Genomic DNA, 18,671 nt, shown 5'->3' with positions numbered 1-18,671 from the left:
GGAGGGCTGTTTAAGCCCAGGCTGCAGTGAGCTATGACAGCACCACTGCACTCTAGCCAGGGTGACACAGCAAGACCTCGTCTATTTAAAAAAAAAAGGCAAGGCCGGGCGTGGTGGCTCACAGCTGTAATCCTAGCACTTTGGGAGGCCGAGACAGGTGGATCACTTGAGGTCAGGAGTTCCAGACCAACTTGGCCAACATGGCGAAACACCATCTCTACTGAAAATATAAAAATTAGCTGGGCGTGGTGGCAGGCGACTATAATCCCAGCTACTCTGGAGGCTGAGGCAGGAGAATCACTTGAACCCAGGGGGTGGAGGTTCCAGTGAGCTGAGATTGCTCCACTTCACTCCAGCCTAGATGAAAGAGTGAAAACTTCATCTCAAAAAAAAAAAAAAAAAAGCAAAAAAATTTAAACTTAAACTTAAATATGGAAATACTTGTTACATTTTTAATAGTGAATAATTTTAAGACTGGGCGCAGTGGCTCACGCCTGTAATCCCAACACTTTGGGAGGCTGAGGCAAGTGGATCACCTTGCCTCAGGTGGAGGTCAGGAGTTTGAGACCAACCTGGCCAACATAATGAAACCCCATCTCTACTAAAAATACAAAAATTAGCAGGGAGTGGTGGTACACACCTGTAATCCAAACTACTCAGGAAGCTGAGGTAGGAGAATCGCTTGAACCTGGGAGGTGGAGGTCACAGTGAGCCAAAAGATCGCGCCACTGCACTCCAGCCTGGGTGACAGAGTTAGACTCCGTCTCAATTAAAAAAAAAAAAAATTGAGCAATTTTAATGACAACCTATTCTGCTACAGAATTAAATTTCCTTCACTTGCTAGGACAGAAATATCTAAAACCTGGCCAAAGCTACATGCTCAATGTATCACCACTGGAATTTCCATACTAAGCACCACACTTAGATACATTACAGGTTCCAAATTTTGGATTTCCTGCATCATAGGTGCAGTAACAATAACACTAAGATCTCTGTGACAGCCTACAACACCCTAGACACCAGGCACCAGAAACATCAAGTTGAATGAGGTGGCCCTTGCCCTCCAGAAGCTCAGAGTCTGTGAAGGGAGATACACACCACACATGTACACACACACGTGCACACATGCGCGTGCGCGCGCGCGCACACACACACACACACACACACACACCCCCAGAAAGATGGGCCCACTGGCAGCATACGTGAGACACCACACAGGAGCCCAGAGAAGGACGCAGTTAACTCTGAAGGCCAAGGGCCAGGAGGTTTGGCAGTTAAAGCTTCTCAAACAACACTGTCTTCGCTAGAACCTGAAGGATGAGAGTGAGTAGGAGACTGCCAAACCAACAGGAAGAGGGGGACATGGGTTCTTAACAGAAATTAGCCAGTGCAAAAGTACAATCACAGGGACAGTGGGGGTACTAGGGGAACCGAAAGATACTCCACCTGGCTGGAGCACAAAGTACAACGAGGCACGGAGAAGAGGCAGGAGGGACACAAATGTGTTTGGGGAACCAGGAGAGGCAAGGAATGGCAAATCAGAGCCGATGGCGATGGGTTCTTCTGGAACAGCCCACTATCTCTAATTAGAAAGTAACACAAGCCTCATGAAACTCATCAAGAGGCTTTAGAACAATTAAAAGCAAAAAACAACTTATTAGAGATGGGAATTTCTACTCACTTGTTCAGGCTCAACATGGCAGAACATTGATATTTTCTCCTTCACTGATGTGTCAAGTGGATTTGAGCACCTGCATACGACCTAGCAGTACAGAACAAGATGGCTTAGACAGAAGGAAAAGATGACAAAAGTAGGGGTTTTCCCTGATTGAAATTAAAACAGACTTCACATCGTTAAGATGAACGAAAATGTTAATCTCAGCACCAGGCACATAATCCATAAAAATATTATGACCCGTTTCAAAGCTAAAATCCCTAAACACCAAACTGGAGAAATATAAGAGAATGGCAATACAAATGAATACATTAATGAACTACAAGAGCTCTGGGGTTTTCCTCCATTAGTGTTCCCAGGTAGGAGTAAAAATGAGAATAAAAGGACTGAGAGGAAAAATAAGGTCTGGGGAGTACAAGACCTAACACGTGCCAAGCAGGAACAAGTGGCAAACTAGAGCCCGGTTCAAAGCACTAATCCTACTTTCCCCATCATCAATTATCAAAAGCAAGCCAAAAAGACAACGGTCTTGTCTGTCATGAAAAAGTGATCTTAACTACACATAAAAGATTATACTGAAACCAGTTATCAGGAAATCTTACCAGATCTGGGGAAAGCCCAAGCCCTCGAAGTTCCCGAACACTATTCTGGGTGGGTTTAGTCTTCTGTTCCCCTGTTGAACTTGGCTATTTTACAAAAGGAAAAAAAAAAAAAAAAGTTAGTTTCTCTCTGATAAGGAATTTTCAAGTATGACTTTTCCTTGAACCCCTTTTAAAAAGGAAATAGATCATTTGGTCACTTACATAATTTAGCTTTTATGTTTGTCAAAGTTACATGTGCATGCATTTTAGAGTCAAATGGTTCTACCGAGCTTATAAGCAGTATCGGCCCTCACCCACTCTCCCCTTTCCAATCCCTAGAAACCACCGCTCTTCAACTCTTAACTGATCTTGCTGGTGTGCCACTTCTTCACATTTACTTGGAGCCATTTTCTATTGATTTCCCTGTTAAATGAGGATCCTGCCCCCATTAGACACTTTCCTGTGCCTGCAGCCCTCTTTCGGGTTTACATCCTTTTGAAGTATTTAAATACTATTCCCAAACCACGTGCCACACTTTTCCTTTCTGGACTAAATTATCTTTATTCTCCTCTCACACTTAACAGATAGACGTTACATACGGACTTGTAGGATGGAAATCATTTTCTGTTGGACTTTTTTTAAAAATAGACACAGGGTCTTGTCACATTGCCCAGGCTGGTCTCAAACTCACAGGCTCAAGCAATCCTCCCACCTCTGCCTCCCAAACTGCTGAGATAACAGGTGGCAGCCACCATGCCCAGACTCCACTAGAATTTTTAATGAAATCGCATCACTGTCTTTTAGCTTCCAGTATTGTTGCTGAGGGGTCCAATGGCACAATGATTCTTGATTTTTCTCTTTAGAGCCTTTTAGAACTTCTGCCCCATTAGTCTGAACCTTCACAATAATATGCCTTGGTGTGGGTCATCTGTCATCCAATATGCTACGCACCAAGGGGGCCCCCTTTCAACCCAGAAACTGATGTCTAGAAATTTCCTTGAATTGTTCAGATAAGGGGTCAGAAATTTTTTTCTGTAAAGGGCCTGATGATAAATATTTTAGGTTTTGTGGGCCACACAGTCTCTGCCACAAGTATTCAACTCTACTGTTCCAGTGCAAAAGCAGCCACAGACAGCACATAAACAAATGGACGCAACTATATTTCCATAAACTCGATTTCCATAAAGCGGGGGTAGGTTCCTGTGGACCACAGGCCATCGTTTGCTGACCCCTGGGGTTCAGATTATACTTCCGTTTCTCTGTTCTTATTTTTTGGAACTCCTATTATTTGGAAGTTAGAACTTCTGAGCCGGTCCTCTAATTTTTCTTACCTTTTCTCCTATTTTCTATCTCTTAGTCTTTTTGCTGTACTTCCTTAGGTATCTCCTCAACTTACTTTCTCTTAACTTTTTCATTCTGCTACCCAATTCTTAATTTCCAAGGATTCTTTTATGTTCTCTCAATGTTTCTTTCTTACAGCATCCAGTTCTTATCTAATGGATATACCTTATCTCCTTTTAATTTTCTAAGAATAGTAATGACTGGTCATTTTTGGGTTTTTTGTTTTTTTTTTAAAGTTTCCTCTGCTTGTAGAGCCTCAGTTCCCTGTAAGTTGCTTTCTGTTGCTTGGTCTCTTACCTATCAGATGCTTTCTCCAAGTGTATGGAGGCCTGCTCCAATGCTACCTGTAAGTTCTGTGTGAGTGGGTAGGCTTGTCTTGGTGAAAATCTGGCTGGCTTATTTCACGGGGAGCCCCCAGAGCCAGTGTCTTTTATCCTGGGCTATCCATACCCCAGAGGACAATCTTACAATCTCCCACGTGGAATGGCCAAGCCTAAACATGTCAATTCTGGGAACCGAGTGGTGGAAGAAGGCAAGGAGTGTCAACAGCGTAACATTACACACAACCCCATGTTTGTAGTCCAGTGTTAGCGCCCTCAACTGTCCCTAGTGTCTGCTCATCCAGGAACCCTCTCCAGAGAACAAGCCTCCAGTCTTCTGCCAAGGTGGGAGGAGGTTAATGCCCAACTGTGCACTTTAGGAAAAAGATGTCAGGGTCTGAGTCTTCTGAAGCAGTAGTTACATAAGGTCCACCCTCATCCCGCTCCTGAGCTTTGGGTTCTGCAGGGCAAACAGGGCAGCTTCTCTGCTTTCATTGCTGCAGGCGTAAGATCTGGCACTCAAGGTCAGCTTAGTCGGTTTCTATGCATCCATATGCCTTCCAGCTTCCTAATTTTTGTTACTATTGACTCCTCTCCACAAGATTTGCTTTAAAAACAGCCTCTTTACTCTAGTTCCACCATACTGTAAAGACAAATGCACATGGCCAATCTATATCTGCAAATGCAACTGCCCTGATTTTTCAAATGTTTCTATTTGATCTTTTCAAAAAAGTATGATTGTAACAAATTTAAACTTACAAAGTTCTTTATTCTCTGCTTCCTGCACCTCAAGTGAAAACTACTACACAATAAGTAAAAACCATTCCAGTTTACCTTTCCTCCCTCCTCTCCATCTCTCCCAGAGTAAAACTTTCAATGTCTTACTTACCTGGGGAACTAGACTGACGTGGATGTTACAAAAGTTCTCTCTTTTGACCTTGAATTGGAACTGACGGAAGGCCTCAATAAAGGGCATGCTTTCTATGTCCCCCACGGTTCCACCAAGCTAGAAGAACAAAGTTGTTTCAGAGGTTAGGCACTAAACCCTTCTCTGGCAGTTTAGTTTTCCAACAACTGTCTGTCTTCCTGATTCAGTGATGCGTAATTATGTAACGTGGCCTCTCTAACCCTGTATAATGTTAGTTAACAAGAATTAGACATCTCTTTGTACTAAAAGGTTACTCTTTTGGACAGGCTCATCGTTCCCAAAGGTTATTGTGGAACTTTCCACATCATTTCAAGAAAAAGGTCAGCTGAGAGAGGTGTCAGGAATGTTATCTGTATCGCAGTGACAAAGCAAAAAAAAAAAAAAAAACCTAAATCTTATCTCCTTAGTTAACCATAAATAATTTTTATACTGAAAAGCATCAGTTGGCTGGGCACAGTGGCTCACATCTGTAATCCTAGCACTTTGGGAGGCCAAGGCAGGCAGATGGCTTGAGCTCAAAAGCCATTGGCAAAATGGTGAAACCCTGCCTCTCCCAAAAAAGTACAAAAACTAGCCGGGCATGGTGGTGCACACTGTAATTCCAGCAACTCGGGAGGCTAAGGTAGGAGAACTACGTGAGCCCAGGAGGTCAAGGTTGCAGTGAGCCATGACTGCTCCACTGGACTCCAGCCTGGGTGACAGTGAGACCCTGTCTCAAAAAAAAAAAAAAAAAGCATTAGTTATAAACAAACTGCTGGAACTTCTGAGTCTCCTGTTATCTGAGGAACACTGAGATCTAACAGCTAGGATCAGCACAGCAGGAGTACAGATACTGAAACCAAATGAAACTCATTTGGAGATGAATGCTCTTGCCAGAAGAAAGCAAAAGGTCTGCTGACTTGCTCAAGAGACAGATGAAAATGTGTCACACTACTCATGGGAATAGTCAGTACTAAGTAAATCTATAAATGCCAAAAAAAAAAAAAAAAAAGAAAAAAGAAAAAAAAAAGGAGCACTCTTTGGGCAAAGTACGGTTTTCCTTTGCATGGCCATTCCACATGACTGTTACTATGCCCTTACCTGCCACATTGCAACATACTGCACCAACACAGATAGGAAGGCCAAGGGCTCCACTGGGAAATGTCTTATCAGTTGTTGATGGCTGACTAAGGAGATGAGTACACTTGTTCACATGTGCAAGAATCATACAAACCTCAATAACACACACTTGAGGTTCCAGACCATCTTCATCTACAGGTATTAGCGCCTGTCTCATCACCCACTCCTGGATTGCATCTGTGATATGAGGGACAACTGGGAAAGAGAAAACAAACAGGGAACTTACGCTTGTCCATCTACATTGATCGAGACAAATGCACTGACTGTGAAAACAAACTGCGGCACTCTCTGCCTGGAGACAGTAGCAATAGGGTCATAAAAATACTTTTGAGGCCCCCTTTAACTGGCCTCAACAAATCTCTGAGCTCACACTTCCTGCAGCCAGATGTCCAAGTTGTTGCTGGAAGCCCTGCAACAGAGCAAGGCTGAGAGTAGTGTCCTGAGCCACACGGGCGCATATGCCCCTGTGCAGAGTCACACATCAGTATGGCCAACCCTATTGCTCACAGATGAAGGTGGGCACACTACACTTCAGTGCATTTCCAGGAACAAGAGACTTCTGGGACCCTGTTCCATATGTTTCCAGTTTACCAAAGGGTAAACAATCTACTGCAGTGAGCCAGCACAGCACAGCAGAGTCGTTAGGAGCACAGCACCCGGGGTCAGAATGTCTGGATTCAAACCTCAGTCCCATGACTCGTTAGTTGTGGATCTTTGGGTCAATTATAGAACTATTTTTAGCTTGTTTTAACCATTTTAAGCTTAACAACATGTTAAGTTGTGGAAATTTTGTGAGACAGCACCTGTAAAATGCTCGGTAGAGCACCTGCCATGTCAGTGCCCAAAGAATGCCAGCAATTGCTCAACACTTCAAAAATCATAGTTGCTGGGCACAGACTGCAAGTTCCTAAAAGGTGAAGATTACTGTTTAACTCCAGGTCACTCCAGTTACAGCAATGCCTCATGCACAAGGATATTCATTTGCCTCACGCAGGAGAATATGCATTATCTACTCCACACATGATGTCAAAGTGATCTTTTAAAATTCAAGTCAGAATTCATCACTCCCACGCTTCAACTTTTCGGTGGCTTCCCACTTCTCTGAGTACACTCCGAGCTTCTTGCTGCAGCCGAGACTGGGTAGAACCTGGCTGTGGCTACCACCCCCGCTCTCTGACCATCCCCCTCGGTCACTTTGCCTCAGCCATGCCGGCCTCCCCTCCATTCCTGGACCAACCAAGCCTTCGTAGCCCTGCGCCTCCACACTTCTCATTCCACTCTCCCTGTGACTGGCCTCTCAGCTCAAATGGCCTCTCTTGGGAGGCTCCCCAACCACCTGCCCAAAGTGGCTTTTCCCAGTCATTCTTTCTGTCCTGACCCCACTTGGTTTCTTCACTGCTTCTGACAGACGTCTCGTTTTGTTGTATGTTTGTTGTTTGCCTCCCCCACAGGTAACCTCCGTGTGGGCAATGACCTCTCTGGTCTTGCTCATCACATGCATTACCAGCACCAGTGAGTGTCTGACTGCAGTGCGCATTCAATGCAAATTTGATGGATGATGAATAAATAAACAGCAAACTGTATAATCAAAACCATTCTAATTCCCGATTCCTTTCTATGTGTCAGGAAGTCAGGGAACACTTCATTGACTTTTACTTCCTTTAATCCTCCTAACAACCCAGAGAGGTAGGTGTTGTTATTGTCTCCATTTTACAGAAAACGAATCCACATTTCGAAAAGGTTAATTTGCCCATGTTCACAAAGCTACTGAGAGGGGAAGCTAAGATCCAAATATGACCCAATTAGCCCAGAATCTCGCCAGGGCAGCCCCAGACCAGAGCCAGCTGTCAGTGTGACCCTCAGCTTTCAGGCCAGTAAAGTCTAAAGCCAAAAGCAGATTTGCTCTCATAACTCAGATTAAAGCCACTTTTCAGCAACCCCTCCAAATTTGGGCCACTGCTATTATACTAGATCAGTAGTTTTCCATCCCCACCTTTTTAAAGCAGCAAAACATTTTCCTTAAATGAATGCTTGTACAAAACCCCGAAACAGCAAATAGATGTAAGCGAAGCTGTGCCAGTGAAAGCTTGGGAGGACCCAGAAACCCACTTCTCAGGCTCCTCCTAGGCCATATGGCATTGATGAACGGCCTGGAAACCAGTATACACAATGGATGCTCATTTCCTTCTCACTTCTATACATAGTAAGTCCCAAATGCACACATACATGCCATCTGGCTTAATGCCCTAATCGAGTTGCCTTTACCACTTTCACACTCATTACTGTGTAAAAACAACAGTTCTCTGGACTCATATCATGCTGCCTTGGCAGGACTGACAAGCTTCAATGAAGAAGTGGTTCTTCAAATTCTTTTTTTTAGCAAACAATATAATTCTGATTTTTCAACTGAAGGCATATTTCAGTAACAATACCTTGTGAGTTTCATGCTGAAATCACATATGATGTAAACTTTTGTACTCAAAAGGGAATTATACATCTGTGTAGAGGTGGGAGGGGGGAAGAAATCAAACTGGTTAAGACTTTTAAGCTTTAAAGGTAAATCCAGTATTACCTTGGACAGTTTTCCCCAAGTAATCTCCTTTCCGTTCCTTGTTAATGACATACTGGTATATCTTTCCAGTGGTCAGATTATTGTCCTTGGTGAGGCGGATGTCAAGGAAACGCTCATAGTTACCCAGGTCAAGGTCTACTTCCCCCCCATCATCCAGCACAAAAACCTCACCTGCAGTGAACAGAGAAACCATTTAGGTTAAGTGAAAAATACCTATACCGTGGCACAACTGCAATTCTGAAATAAAACACTCATAACAACATGTGCAATTACATGATAGGAAGCACAGAAATTCACTTCTAGAAAACTAAACATGACACACAAAAAGAAAAATTACCAGATATTCTCTAAAAGGTAACTTCATACTTCTAGTCTGTCAACAAACTCATTCTTAAGAAGAGTTATAAAATGGCAAGGGATGGGAGGGAATGACGGGCTGTGCGTATACAGGACCCTACAGTAGTATATAGCATCTGCTGCCTAGGGAAAAAAGAGCCTTCAGAAAAGTCTCCTAATTAAGCATAATATGGTTTAAAGTGTGATAAAAATATTTGATTCAAAGCCTGGATATATGCATATTAAGTTTGTGCTGATTACAAAAATCAGCTTTTGAGCTCTGCTTTTGTTCTAAACAAATTTGTGAAACTGCACACATTTCCCCCATTCCTTTGTTGCACATTCATTCCATGAAACTTCACTCTAGAAATTTTGCCCAGAATGATTCATTCCTACCACTACAATAGGAGACAAGCTCAAACACAGGAAAGGAAAAAAATGTCTCATTTTCTCCCTCAGAGAGATAACTCATCCTCTGCTCAAGAATTCTGTATTAAATATCACTCAAGTGTACAGATCTTTTCCAGCTGCTATTTGTTACATGAGGATTTCTGCACTAGTGACACTTAATGCTTGTAGATTTTCACCTCAATGCTAGAGAGTAGGAGTATGAATGCAGAATTTTAAAACAAGAGGTATGTTTTAACATCTCTCCCAGTTTTAAGCAATTAATCTTTGAAGTAACAGCCACAGTCGCATGTCACACAGTTGATAGGTTCTCAATAACAACAAAGTAGTAAAATACAATCGGGCATGGTGGCTCACACGTTAACACCCAGCACTTTGGGATTACAGTGGGAGGACCCAAGACCAGCCTGGGCAACATAGTGGAACCCTACCTCTACAAAACATTTAGAAATTAGCCAGGCCTGGTGATTTACACCTGTAGTCCCAGCTACTCAGGAGGCTGAGGTGAGAGGATCGCTTGAGCTAAGGAGGTGGAAGCTACAGCGAGCCATGATCACACCACTACACTCCAGCCTGAGGGACAGAATGGGATCCTGTCTCCAAAAAAAAAAAAAAAAAGAATTCTTCCTGTCTAGGTGAAAAAAGTATCATTCTGCTATATGAAGGGACCTGTTAGAAGGCAGAAAATAAAAGTTATGCAAACTGCACATAATTCCCAAGTGCTGACATGTTCTTCCACATGCATTATGAAGAAATCCACTGTGCTTACCATGCTCATAAGGAGAGAATGTTCCTGCATCAATGTTAATGTAGGGGTCAATTTTGATTGAAGTTACATGTAAACCACATGACTTGAGTATTGTGCCCACACTGCTGGCAATGATTCCTTTTCCAATTCCTGATATAACACCACCAGTAACCAGAATATACTTCATTTTACTCTTTGACCTGGAAAAAAGAAAAATTACAGATGAAATAAATATATCTCAACAAACCAAACTCATCTGGCTTCAAATACTGGCTCTGCCAATTATTAGCTATGAACCATCTTGAAGCCTTAGTTTCTCTGTCACAGGACTTCAAAAGGTTGTCTTCAGGTTTAAATAGGATCGTAACAAACATTTCTTGGATCACTGAATGGCTTTAGTCAAATATGTATAGAAAAACAACTGCTACTCTAATAACATAGTTTTTTGTTTAAAGCTTTGACAACTAATAACCTTCAGAGTCAACCTAATAAAACCAGCTCTAAGCTGGTTGATATAACACTACAACCCACATGTCTGCTGACATCCCTGCCAGACACTGAGATACCAGGCAGTTGCCTCATTGTTTTCCCTACATGGGAAAAAAATTCAAACTTGGATAAGCACTCCAGTTCTCCAGGAAATAAATAATGTCTTTGGCTAAACTACAATGTATCATCAAGAAAACAAAGCTCCTCTAGGTTATAAAAGATAGACTAAAAGGAAAGAACATCAACACTGAAAAGTGGTTGCAGTTAAACCAAAATTCCTATAATTAAAAGGAGTTCCCTGGCTGGGCACGGTGGCTCATGCCTGTAATCCCAGCACTCTGGGAGGCAGAGGCAGGAGGATCACTTGAGGTCAGGAGTTTGACACCAGCCTGGCCAATATGGGGAAACCCCATCTCTACCAAAAATACAAAAATTAGCCAGCTGTGATGGCGCACGCCTGTAGTCCCAGCTACTCAGGAGGCTGAGGCAGGAGAATTGCTTGAACCCAGGAGGCAGAGGTTGCAGTGAGCTGGAATCACGCCACTGCACTCCAGTGTGCACGACAGAATAAGACTACCTCAAAAAAAAAAAGTAGTTCTCTTCTATAATTTAACAATAACTTGATCCTTGTCAGAAATCTCTCCCAGGCATGCAATGAAGAGAGACTGTAAATACTGGGGGAGAGGGACATCAGATAAGAAACCAGTCTGAAGCACATGATGGGCGGAGGACTCAAAGAGAGGGGAGATGAGATTAAATCCCAAGAGTGTGCCACAGTGGCAGGGAAAGGAGAGATAAAAGAAGATGTAAGGGCAGCAGAGTCAAGACGCAGGTTAAAACAGCATTGACAAGAGGTGAGGAGACTGTGACAGGCTCATCACGGAGGATTTATCACTGGTCCCCAGCTTCAGAGGTCCAGAATCGTCCATTTGGTCAGCAAACCCAAATGCGACCAAAATGAAAAACACAATAGGAAAGTAGCAGAAAATGCTTACTTTGGCATGGTCAGGATATTTTCCTCCTCAGGAACGTTCCATGTGAAGCAAAATTATGATAAAAATAAACTAAGGAACAAGAAAAGTAGGGAGTTGTGCTTGAAGCATTCCCCCGCCCCACCCCCTCCCCAGAGCAGGAAAGCACACACTTGGCAGGGAGGGAAGAATGCTCAGAAGTCTTCCCCGCTCCAAAGGCTCTTTCCAGCCTCTGCTGCAGCATTTCCAAAAGCATGCTCCCTGCTTTCAACAAAATGCATATGGGATTCTCAAAAAGGGTTTTATGGATATACATCAGAGAAATGCTGATTAAACCAAGTCATTTAACGCAAGAATCCTGGGAGTAAACTCGCACTATCATCACTGCTATACAGTATGCGGTGTCTCCAAGCTTATCCGACCCTAAGTCTCTCACTTTACAGTTCCTTATTGACACATGAAAATCAGATTTAGGTACATTTTACATATGTTCTAACCAGACATATCTCTTACTGAGACTATACCCTGGTCTCCCTAAGTTTTGGATGATCCCAGAAATTCCTCTGCCACCCTGAGTGAGTTACTTCTACAAAAGATTCATCTTATCCAATTACATTTGATTTGTCCCAATTTTACTCTAAGAGGGTAACATCTCTCTTTACGTTCTTTAGATTCTCTCTCTAGATTCTTGCAGTCTCAGTGCCTGGCAATAAATATGCCAATGTACACAAAGACCAGGCGGGAGGCTCATTCGTTCATCCTTATGGGGTACTGACTTACATGACAGCTACTGTGCTTGGGGACTATAAACATTAATCAGATTTGGGCCCACATCTCAACTTTCTGGCAGACCAGTTGGAGAGATGAAACATTAACAAATAAATGAGTAATTCAGTGATGGTGGAAGCAGACAGAAAACATGTTTAGACTATAAAGGGGGACGAAGAGAGCAGAAGCTTTCAGTACCATGGCATCAGAGGAAGGTAAGAGAAGTCCTGGGGGTAGTGGGCGGATCCAGGCGGCTTCTGTTTTGTAGATATGACTTGCAATGGGCCTTGAAGGACTGACTGCAAGACTCAGAGCACAGGAAAGGGAACAGGGTGAACAGGCAGGTGCGGGGCAGCTACAGAGAACAGAGGTAAGGCCAAGAAAGAGAAGACGGGGAGGGAGGGATATATGGTGGAAGACAAACTGGAAACGCAGGCAAGGGCCAGATCATGTAAAAACTGGCATGCCCAATCTGAACTTAATTCTGAAGGTGACGGAAGGTGCAAGAAGGTCTTCCGGCACAGAAGTAACGTAAATCAAGACACATCTGAAAATTCAACAAAGACTGAGGGGGGAAAATGCTTTTTCTTTCAATGTTATGAGATGAAGTGCCAGCCCCCATCACTCATGTGCAGACCTCAGTCATGTCACTTGAGCTGCCTGCAACGCGGGTTCTCACCTCAAGAAATGGGGGTGAGAATCTCCACGCCGCCCGCGTCACAGGGCCGCTGAGGATTCGAAACTGCAACGAGTGTGGACGGAAGGGCGCTACGCAAACGTGGTGAGCTCTATACACCGCCAGCGCCCCGACTCCCGGCCGTCGGGAAGGGAGGAAGCCGTGGGGCCCAAAGGCCAGCCGCGGGGCCCAGGGCCGGAGAGCTTGCAGGCCCCCTCGTCCTACGGCGCGGAGCCGCCCCGCCTAGCCCCAGGCGGCTGAGCCCGAGGCCCGAGGCCCGAGGCCCGAGGCCCGCACCGCCTGAATGGATGGGCGGCTGCCGGGCTTCCTCGCAAACGATGAGCAAGGACGGGGTTGGGGGGGCGCTCCACGCCCCTACGGCCTAATCCGTCCGACGAGCCCGGCAGAGCTGATTCGGCGCGGCCCAGCGCGGCGGCTCAAGCACCGCAAACTCTGAAGCCACCCCGCGCCCCGCGCCCCGCTCGGCCCCTCTCCCCAGCACCGCCCGGCCACGAGGCCCGCGCGCGGGAGCCAGCAGCTCGCCGGCCGGGGCGCCCGCCCCACTCCCGTTAGGCACACAGCCCATTGGGCAGGACGCCGAGTCACCTCGCCCCTGATTGGTAGGAGCGACGTCCGTCAGCCCGGCGGCGGGGCTATTCGGCGCCGGGCTCAGCTCGCGCCGCTGACTCCTGCGCGGGAGAACAGTTTCCCCCTGGGATCCCTGGAGTCGGCCTACCTGCGGCCGGCTTCAGATCCTCCCGTCAGCGACAGAGTCGGGCCGGCGACGCGCGCGGAGCCCCGGACAGCCAGTGAACAACCCCGACCGCATGCGCCCGGCAGTCTTTCACGGAGGCGGGCTATAGGCTGTGCGCACGCAGAAGGTGGAGGGCGGGCCGGGCCTGGAGGGCGCGGGGCGGGGCGGGGCCCGGCGTGCGCAGGCGCGGGACCGCCGGACCTCCTGGCCGCCTCGGCTGAGCTGAGTCGGCGGCGGTTCGAGGCCGGGCGAGTGGCGGCGTGTCTGCCCCTCTGCTTCCGTCCCAGCCTGTGGCCCAAGCTTCCTCTCTTGAAGGGGAGAAGGCTGTTTGGGGACTCACACCTGGCCTATTAGTCGCCTGGCCTCGCGTCCTCCCACAGCGTTCTCCTGGAGTTCTGGGCGTCGCCTTCCATCCAATAGTTTTTCACTGTGGGCTCCTGGCGGTGACGCGCCAGCGCATCTCTGCCTCCGGGCGAGGGACAGCGGCAGCGCCACCCCTGGCCTCCAAGACGGAAGTGCGGAGAGCCGCGCGGCTCTGGCTCCTCGTCGGCCTCCCTCCTCCCCACACCTGCCCCGAAGGCGGCTGCTTTGGATGGACTAGGATCCCGAAAACTACGATTTCATCTAGCTATCGCTCCCTAAGCACCGACTGTGCCACGCACTGTGCCGGGCACCGAGGGACCCTCTCTTCGGACTAACGATGTAGGGAGGCACACTGAGCAGCTCATTACACTTCATGGTTGTCATGGGTGCTTGCTGCAGAGATGGCTGGTGCTGGGGCAGTGAGTGCCCAGCTCGGGACTGACCAAGTCCGGTGGGGGTTGGGAATTCAGGCGGGAAGCCCCCTCCTGAAAAAGTCACTTTGAAGCAGAGACCTAAGTAGACTGGCAAAGATGAGAAAGGGAGAGGCGGGGATAAGAAAGTGAGGCATGCTTGAGCCCAAAAGTTCGAGACCAGCTTGGGTAACATAGCGAGACCCCGTTTTGTATAAAAATAATAATAATAGGCGGGGCGCGGTGGCTCACACCTGTAATCCCAGCATTTTGGGAGGCATAGGCCGGTGGATCACAAGGTCAGGAGTTCAAGACCAGCCTCACCAATATGGTGAAACCCTGTCTCTACCAAAAATACAAAAATTAGCTGGGCGTGGTGGCGGGCACCTGTAGTCCCAGCTACTCAGGAGGCTGAGGCAGGAGAATAGCTTGAACCTGGGAGGCAAAGGTTGCAGTGAGCTGAAATGGCACCACTGCATTCCAGCTTGGGCGACACAGCGAGACTCTGTCTCAAAAAAAATAAAAATAAAAATAAACAGTAATAATAATTTTTTTAAAAAGCGAGGCAGAAGGAAAAGCCTGTGTGCAAGACCAAAGAGGCCGGCACAGCCGAATTGGAAGGCCGGTCTAGCCAAGTCCGCAAGGGCCAAAAGAAGCGAGATTAACATGAGATCAGGTTGAAGAGTTGGGTAGGACCATACTGTGAAGAGCATTATAGACAAAGCAAAGGCTTTTCTTTCTCCTAGGGATAGCGGAAAGCCATAGAAACTTTTGAGAGGGTTTTGACCTTCCTTTGGGTAGTGAATTTATGTACATTGTTATAATTTTTCCCCAAACACTACACAAGGGTATCCATGAAAAGTAAATCTCTTATTTCTGTACCCCAGTGTTCCTGTTTTGTTCCCTAGAAGCAGTTTGCCACAAGTTCTTAACTATCTTTATTGAAGGAATTAAAAAAAAAAAAAAAAAGATGTGATGGGATCAGATTTGTGTTTCAGGAAAATCGTTGAAACAGATGGATTCCCAGAAACCAGGTCAGGAGGCTCCTGCAGTGGCCTCTTTTAGAGGCTTCTGGCTCCTTCCAGATCTGGATCACCAGTGCTTCAACCCTAACAACCTGCCCATGCTGCATTCAGCTCCAAATCTAAAAAATGTTTGGAATGCCAGGCATAGTGACTCTCACTTATGATCCTGACACTTTGGGACGTTGAGGCAGGGCAGGAGGATCTCTTGTGTCCAGGAATTCAAGACCAGCCTAGGCAATATAGTGAGACCCCATCTCTACAAAAAATACAAAAATTAGCTGAGCATGGTGGCATGCATCTGTAGTCCTGGCTACTCCAGAGCCTGAGGCGGGAGGATTGCTTGAGTCCAGGAATTCAAGGCCAGAGGGAGCTAGGATCCCACAAGTGCACTCCAGCCAGGGCAACAGAGTGAGACTCTATCTCAAAAAAAAAAAAAAAAAAAAAAAGTTCGAGATGTCTTTGAAGGTACTCTATAGTCACACCTTCTTTCAAGAAGCGTTCGATGTTTATCAAAGTGCCTGGAAAATAATAGATGCTGAGAACGTACTTGCTGAGGTAATGAAGATGCTATGGGAGATGGAAAAATGAGCCATTCACCCAACCACTCCTCTGAATGACCACTTGACATTGTCTTCTTCCTCAAAGCTCTTCCATCTCCCCCCCCCCACCATATTCTCCTCAGCTGGTGGTCTTGCTTCCCATTTCACAGGAAAATAGAAGCCGTCGAGACTTTTCATACCCACCAACCACTTTCATCTGTGCACACCAGCTCTGCGTTGTCTCCTGTTACTGTGGACAAACTGCCCACATTCCCACAGGTCAACCTCCTCTCTTGCTCCAAGTGCCATACCCATTTGTCAACTCAAAGAATGTCTAGTATGCAAGTGCCGTATCCTTTCATCAACTCAAGAATGTGTAGTAGAATGTCCCTTCCTGCGTCATCAGTCTTTCCCTCTCTAGTAGATCTTTTCCACTAGTGTGATGCAAACATGCTGCCATTTGTTCCATCTTAAAACCCCTCTCCTGACTCTGTGCCATTCTCCAGCTTCCCCTCCATTTCTCTGTTTCACTTTTCAGCACAACTCCTAAAAAATGTTGTTTGTACTTGCTGTCTCCAATTTCTTTCCTCTCTTGAACTCATTCCAATCAGGATATTTTGCTTATATAATTTCACTGAAACTGATCTCATCAAAAATTAACCTCCATGTTCTCAAACCTCTTCTTTGTACATCAGCTTAGACTCCAATCTCTAATGTCCGCAGGTCCCAAATAAAGACAACGGTGGGCTGGGCACGGTGGCTCATGCCTGTAATCCCAGCACTTTGGGAGCCCAAGGTGGGCGGATCACAAGGTTAGGAGTTCGAGACCAGTCTCGCCAATATGGTGAAACCCCGTCTCTACTAAAAATACAAAACTTAGCCAGGCATGGTGGCAGGTGCCTGTAGTCCCAGCTACTCAGGAAGCTGAGGCAGGAGAATCACTTGAACCCAGGAGTCAGAGGTTGCCGTGAGCCTAGATCGCGCCACTGCACTTCAGCCTGGGCGACTAGAGGAGACTCTGTCTCCAAAAAAAAAAAACAAAACAGTGTGACTGTATGTGCATGGCATGAATGCGTGTGTGTGTGTGTGCATGTGCACATGCACATGTGTATGTATTTACATATTTGGGCTGCATCTCTCCCCAACCATAGGCCCAGTCTCCTTGTGGGCTCCTGGGTGCAGCTATACAGCCCCAGAGCTGCCCCCAAACTGACCACTTCCCTAACAGCATTTGTCACAGCTGATCATTTCCTCCTTAAAACATGCATGTCCTTTACTTGGCTTCTAGGAAACCACCTGCTGTTCATTTTTTCCTATTTCACAGGTTTCTCCTTCTAGGTCTCCCTACCTAGATCCTCTTCCTTTTCTTCTTCCTGAACTATAAACATTGCCCCAAGTCTCAGTTCTAGGATCCCTTCTTTCTACAGTCATTATCTAGTCATTAAAACCGTCTGTCCTGGACGCGGTGGCTCACATCTGTAATCTCAGCACTTTGGGAGGCTGAGGCAGGCGATCACAATATCAGGAGTTCAAGACCAGCCTGGCCAACATGGCGAAACCCCGTCTACTAAAAATACAAAAATTAGCCAGGCGTGGTGGCGCAGGTCTGTAATCCCAGCTACTCGGGAGGCTGAGGCAGGAGAACCACTTGAACCCTGGAGGCAGAGGTTGCAGTGAGCCGAGATTGCGCCATTGCACTCCAGCCTGGGCAACAGAACAAGACTCTATCTAAAAAGAAAAAAAAAAAAAATCCTTATTCTGACTACTACCAAATTTATGTTCCCAGGCTGGACGTGTCCTGAACCCCAAGTTCCCTTCCAAACCCAGGTCTTGAGGCGGGCCAAATGCCTCGCCTATACGTGGGCCAACTCTGTGATCCCATTGGTGCTCTAGAGCTCCCGGCGGGATCAGGCTGAGGCAAACTTCCTGAAAAGAACCAGTCTGTATTTTAGGCTTTGTGGACCGTATGGTCTCTTGCAGTCACTTAACTCTGCCTTCATGGTGCAAAAGTAGCCATAGATAATATATCGATTAAATGAATGTGACTTATTTCAATAGAACTATAGCTGTGTTCCCATAATACTCTTTTTTACAGAAATAGAGCTTGGGTCTGAAGGCCAAAATGTACCAACTCCTGAGCTAAACAAATATCTTTTTCTCACTTCTTCCCCGCCCCATTCTCCCCTCGCTCCCTCACAGACTTCACCTGAGGATATTCCTCAGTCACTCGCTGACTCAAGAACCCACCTCCGGCTTTCTTCCTAGGGAACCCAGGCTAAGGTAGGGCGCCTCCCACACGTCCGTGGCACACCCAGTGCTTCCTCTGAGGCATTTATCACAGCCTGCTGAGATTGCCTGTTCACTTATCTGTCTCTTCCATGCCAGATTGGAATCTCTTTGAGGTTACTTAGCCTTTCTGTGTGTCACTTTCCTTATCAGGTACAGTCTTGTTGACCTTTTAGTAGCCAGCATCTAGCATCCATAACTCCCACTACTAACCTATAATGCAAATGCTGTCATTAATACTATATTACAGACGATGGAGCCGAGACTGAACACATGTAAACACCCTCCTGAGAGCACACGTGAAGGCTCGCTTCAGATTGTCTTTCTGTTCTACCCCTCATTCTGCCCATCATGAAGTCTTG

At 46.2% G+C, this 18,671-nt stretch overlaps 1 protein-coding gene across 2 annotated transcripts in view; it reads right to left on the bottom strand.

Moving 5' to 3' along the window:
- The window catches only part of CTPS1 (CTP synthase 1), a 32,786-nt gene extending 18,583 nt beyond the window's left edge, over positions 1–14,203 (bottom strand). Inside the window, exons 1-7 of one of the 2 annotated variants that reach the window (XM_025402441.1) lie at positions 13,669–14,203; positions 10,050–10,228; positions 8,537–8,707; positions 6,059–6,159; positions 4,807–4,923; positions 2,278–2,361; positions 1,682–1,762 (exon numbers count right to left, since the gene is read on the bottom strand). In XM_025402441.1, the coding sequence (XP_025258226.1) occupies positions 1,682–1,762; positions 2,278–2,361; positions 4,807–4,923; positions 6,059–6,159; positions 8,537–8,707; positions 10,050–10,215 (720 nt within the window). In that variant the 5' untranslated portion in view covers positions 10,216–10,228; positions 13,669–14,203. Of the gene's footprint in view, positions 1–1,681; positions 1,763–2,277; positions 2,362–4,806; positions 4,924–6,058; positions 6,160–8,536; positions 8,708–10,049; positions 10,229–11,512; positions 11,649–13,668 lie in introns of those variants that run through there. The other variant, XM_025402436.1, reaches the window with a different exon arrangement.
- Positions 14,204–18,671: the final 4,468 nt, after the last annotated feature.

This window comes from Theropithecus gelada, chromosome 1 (genome assembly GCF_003255815.1).
Source record: "Theropithecus gelada isolate Dixy chromosome 1, Tgel_1.0, whole genome shotgun sequence".
Classification (NCBI taxonomy): Eukaryota; Metazoa; Chordata; class Mammalia; order Primates; family Cercopithecidae; genus Theropithecus; species Theropithecus gelada.
This window is presented reverse-complemented; position numbering and strand designations above follow the sequence as displayed.